Source organism: Pseudomyrmex gracilis, unplaced genomic scaffold (genome assembly GCF_002006095.1).
Source record: "Pseudomyrmex gracilis isolate BER0280 unplaced genomic scaffold, ASM200609v1 scaffold_234, whole genome shotgun sequence".
NCBI classification, from domain to species: Eukaryota; Metazoa; Arthropoda; class Insecta; order Hymenoptera; family Formicidae; genus Pseudomyrmex; species Pseudomyrmex gracilis.
In genome coordinates, this window is record NW_018020818.1 from 137,025 (window position 1) to 141,827 (window position 4,803).

The 4,803-nt window shown below is 31.5% G+C and overlaps 1 protein-coding gene across 6 annotated transcripts in view; it reads right to left on the minus strand.

Moving 5' to 3' along the window:
• Positions 1-4,803, minus strand: part of LOC109859019 (F-BAR domain only protein 2) — a 20,137-nt gene that overhangs the window by 13,577 nt on the left and 1,757 nt on the right. For 5 of the 6 annotated variants that reach the window (XM_020436842.1, XM_020436846.1, XM_020436845.1 and 2 more), the window contains exons 2-5: positions 2,478-2,783; positions 1,687-1,944; positions 1,370-1,565; positions 931-1,269 (exon numbers count right to left, since the gene is read on the minus strand). In XM_020436842.1, the coding sequence (XP_020292431.1) occupies positions 931-1,269; positions 1,370-1,565; positions 1,687-1,944; positions 2,478-2,783 (1,099 nt within the window). The remainder of the gene's footprint in view (positions 1-930; positions 1,270-1,369; positions 1,566-1,686; positions 1,945-2,477; positions 2,784-4,803) is intronic. The other variant, XM_020436847.1, reaches the window with a different exon arrangement.

The following is a 4,803-nucleotide window of genomic DNA, read 5'->3' on the forward strand; positions in this document are numbered from 1 at the left end:
AAAACACTGTAAATGTTTGTAATTATTTGTAAGACTAAAACACTAAAATCATGAAAAAAAATTTAACTTTTAACTTGTTAATTATTTTTTTTATTAACTTAACTTTTAATCAATTAATTTCATTGTGGATTAACTTATATCTTAACTAAATAAAATCTTTAAGACCTTTAACTGTAACTTAACTTAAATAAAAACAAAAAATTTAACTTACCCAACCTTGGTGTTTACACAACCCTTATTCGTTTTCACTTATTTCGCATATGCGCAGTAAAACGCAAAATAAGATGTATCTGCATAATATATATGTTCACATACAAGAGAATATATGATAAAAACAATCAAATCAAGATAAAAAAAAATTAAATCCCCTGGAACACAAATGGTATTCCATATGCCATCCTCCACCTAATGTTAGATCGTTACGCAAAAGCAAGTATAAAAACACAATCAACCACATAAAGCATAAAATAAGTCGATAAAAACTGTATTTTGTATTTAAACTGATATATATCTGTGATTGAGTGCTGCAAATTCAATTGAGCAAGTATAACGTGTAACCACAATGATATGGCACTACCGATATATAAAATTAAAAAAATAATAACAACAGCCTACCAGGCCTACATGCAACGTTATGCTGATATATAATTGCCGAAAATTCTCACGTTCTTTGTACAAAAAAATTGATTTATTGTTGGAAATCGAAAATTTATCATCCTTTCGCATGGATTCATAAATGTGGAAACCATGTGTGAGAGTATCACGAAATAAAATACTATCAGAAAGATGGAAAGATACAGCACTTTGTTGCATCAAAACCGCGGCAGACCGAAACTATCGCAATTAAAGAGATAAATGACTCTGAAAAAAAAAACAAAAAAAAAAAATCTACGTAACTGCAATGAGAAAGAGAGAGAGAGAAAAACCTACCCTGGGAGTTGGACATGAACAGGTTGAGTAGCGAGGTAGTACGGCGGGAAGCCTTGGTGGCTTGTGCATGTGACAATTCTCTGTCCTTTTCCTTTTGTCTTTCTTTTTCTCTATCCTTTTCCAGTATTACCCTCCCCTTTTCCCCATCCAGTATCTTTAAAGTACCACCCTCCCCTTTTAATCCCTGATCTTTCTTTGAACTGTGATTGTTACCGGCTACGCCTGTTTCGCCGTTGGTGCCCTTCGACGTTTCCTTAGGTGTCTCCGCACTGCCCTCGGACTGAGAGTGGCTGGTCATTTCCGCCAAACTGGTCATGACCTCCTCATACTCGATCACACCTGATTTTTAACGATATTCGTTCGGTGAAAAAGAAACGAAAAAAAAATAAACCAGAAAAGTAATGAAACGTTTCGTCTGAGATTGGCGTTTGGTTTATACCTGGCTTCTCGAAACCCGTGTACTTGCTCTGAACGAATTGTTCCAACAACTTTTCCACCGTCATGTCAACGCATTGACGTTTGAAATCTATATGCACCTGACCGACTTGCTCGTGATTAGTTTGCAAAACATCGGCGTATGTGTTTAAGAACTCCTTCATGTGCTTAAGATGCGTCTCCTCCGCATCTTGAAACCGCTTGATAACAAAGAAGTATAAAAGATTAAGCGATAATTGTTACATTCTGGCGAAACTATATAAAACTTTCAATTTAAAAACTTTTTTTAACAATTTCATCTAAAACTAAATACATCAATACCCTGCACGCCTGAGTCATTTTTGTCTCGAAATCGTTTCTTATAATTGTGTATTTGTCCACAAGAGCTTTGTAATCGTCTTGCGCTTTTTTGAACTTGGCCTCCGCCTTGTCCAGTTCCCTCTGACTGGCACTGTCCTTCTTCAATTTCTCTAATTCGAGACTCCTTTGCAAACAATTGTCTTTTGCTTTTTGCAACGTAACCGTAATGCTTTGTATACTCTGTACAACTTCTAAAGTAGAAGATTCTTCTTCCTTCACCTAGATCGTCACATCAATAATCGTATTGTTATTTCATGGGGGTTTGCAACCAGTGTTGCGTTAATTGTTAAAATTCAATTAATGAACGCAATTAGTTGGCAAATGTATATATATATATTTATATTTGTATTATTATATATATTATTATATATTGTATTATTATATATATATATAAATATATATATATATATATTTATATATATATATATTTATATATATATATATTTGTGCGCACGGTATGACAGATAAGATTTCTGCGTATCGCACCGACTTTAATTGTCTGACGATGAAAATCCTACTGACCCGTCCGTGGGCGGATACTGATAACGTATGAAACACATATATAACAAAATGCATTTTATATCAGAAAGAACGCGTAGCAATTGTAACTAAGCGATTAACTACGTATCTCTATATTTAATAAAGTCACGATCGAAGAAATAGAGAAACATCAAGTATATTATATATTAGTTCGAAATGGTGCAACACAGCCCCCGGAGTAAAGTTAGAGAAAAATTTTTAAAATTACATACAGCCTTGTGCTTCTTATGCAGTTCGTCCGCGTATTTTGACACATCTTTTATGAGTTCGCTGACCCGCTGGGCCATCTGCAAGTGCAGAACGGCGAGTTTCTCAGCGGCACCTCTCAGAGCGGCCCATACAGGTGCGAATGTTCCTTGGGTGCTATTGCTCGCCTGCTTTGCCACCTTACTAAGAAGTTTGTAATTGTTTTCTTCAATGGCTGATCTCTCGCGCAAAAATTCAGCCAATTCCTTGCTGGCGAGCACACCATGCTTCATGTTATGGTACAATACATCAAATCCATTATTCTTTTCGCCCTTAAATAAGTAAGAAAAAACAATCATTTCAATCTTTCTCGATTTAAAAACAAAAAAACCACTTATATTTAAAAAGTGAGGGATGCCTCTGGTTCAGAATTGGTAAATCCAATGAGATGATTGTAAAAATCTTCGTAAGAGCTTTACTGAACGTGTATTTGAATATAAGGTGTAAATAACCCAAACAAGAGTAACTGTATTTCAAACGTTTCGACTATAGTTTTAGTCCTCTTCTAGTGTCTGCATATTACAATTCGTTGTAAGTTATTATAATTTGTTTAAGACTAAAGGTATTTTTATTCGTTATTGATTGTTTTTTCTTCTATTATATTTTTTTTCAATTTACGCATTATTTATATCTGTTGCCAAATTATGTATTATAATTGTAATATGCAGACAATGAAGAGGACTAAAACTATAGTCGAAACGTTTGAAATACAGTTACTTTTGTTTGGGTTATTTACACCTTATATTCAAATACACGTTCAGTAAAGCTCTTACGAAGATTTTTACAATCATCTCATTGCACTTGTATTTAATTGCTTAAATTTAAATTGCATTTTAAAGTAAATATTAAAAATATTAGTGATAAATAGAGATTACTCTACAGGCTCTATAAGTCTTTTAAACTAATAATATGTGAATATAAGGACATGAAGAGCCGTTCGCACAATGTTGTGCGAATATATATATAAAAAAAATAAGTAAATGTGAGAATATATATATATATGAATGCATATATATATATATATATATATATATATATATATATATATATATATTAGGTCTACCGGAAAGTTCTGTCCGTTTTTGGAATAAAACAAAATACAAATTTTTCTTAATTTTTCAAAAATGAGATATAGAAATTGCCCTCACGCTGGCAAGAAATCATTAATAATAATGGCAATTATATTACTTAATAAAGTTTATTGACGGTAATAAAAATTTGTATTTTGTTTTATTCCAAAAACGGACAGAACTTTCCGGTAGACCTAATATATATATATATATATATATATGTATTCACGTGTAATATTTTTCACGTCGAGTTTTTTGGAATTGAAATAACAATTGTTTAAATCAAATATGACGCTAATATTGCATCTTATATATGCAGGGTCCCCAATACCCTCTTAACTAATTTTAAAATATTTAAATATTAAAAGTCTTTCAAATTCTTGCTTACGTATGCGTGTAAATTTTTATATAAGTAATTTAAAAATTAACATAAAATCTCTCTCTAATTAAGTAGAACAATTTGTCGCAATTAAATAAAAAAAAATCTCTGTCTCTTATACACAATATCAGTTTTGTCGTGATATAAAACTCTCTTCCTCGGAATTAAAATATCATGGCTGAAAGATATATACGCTGGAATAGTACTTAAGGATCACTCAACCGTTTAACACTTGAACTCTGATACTCTCATGCGGTAAACTCGCCAACGTGCAGAACTCACGAGGAGTGACATCACAATAAGCCGTCATTATATATTATTACTCTCTTGTTCATCCCATTTCAACCAATTACTTGCGAGTTATGTCTCAATAAATTCTTACTTTGATTTTATTGCAAAAAAAAAAACAAAAAAAAAACCACTTAACGACGCATGTGACTGCGAACTGAATCTGTTGATCTAATTTTTTCTGAATTAGTTATGTCCAGTATACAAGATATGTGACAATAACTTTCAATGTCAAAAAAAAGGAAGTGACAATTATCTTATCGGCGACATGTCCCGTGAAAAACAAAGTTTCAGATAAATACGCATTAGTGGTGAGAAATAAAAAACAAAACAAAAATAATGATAAATAAATCTGTAAAATAAATTCTAAAATAAAAATGAACAAAGCTTTTCCCATTTGAAAAAAAAAACAAAAACAAATGTCTAATTAATAAATATGCATTAGTGGTGAGAAAAAAATACAAAACAAAAATAATGGTAAATAAATTTGTAATAAATTCTAAAATAAAAATGTGTGTAAACAAAGCTTTTCCCATTCAAAAAAAAAAAAAAAAA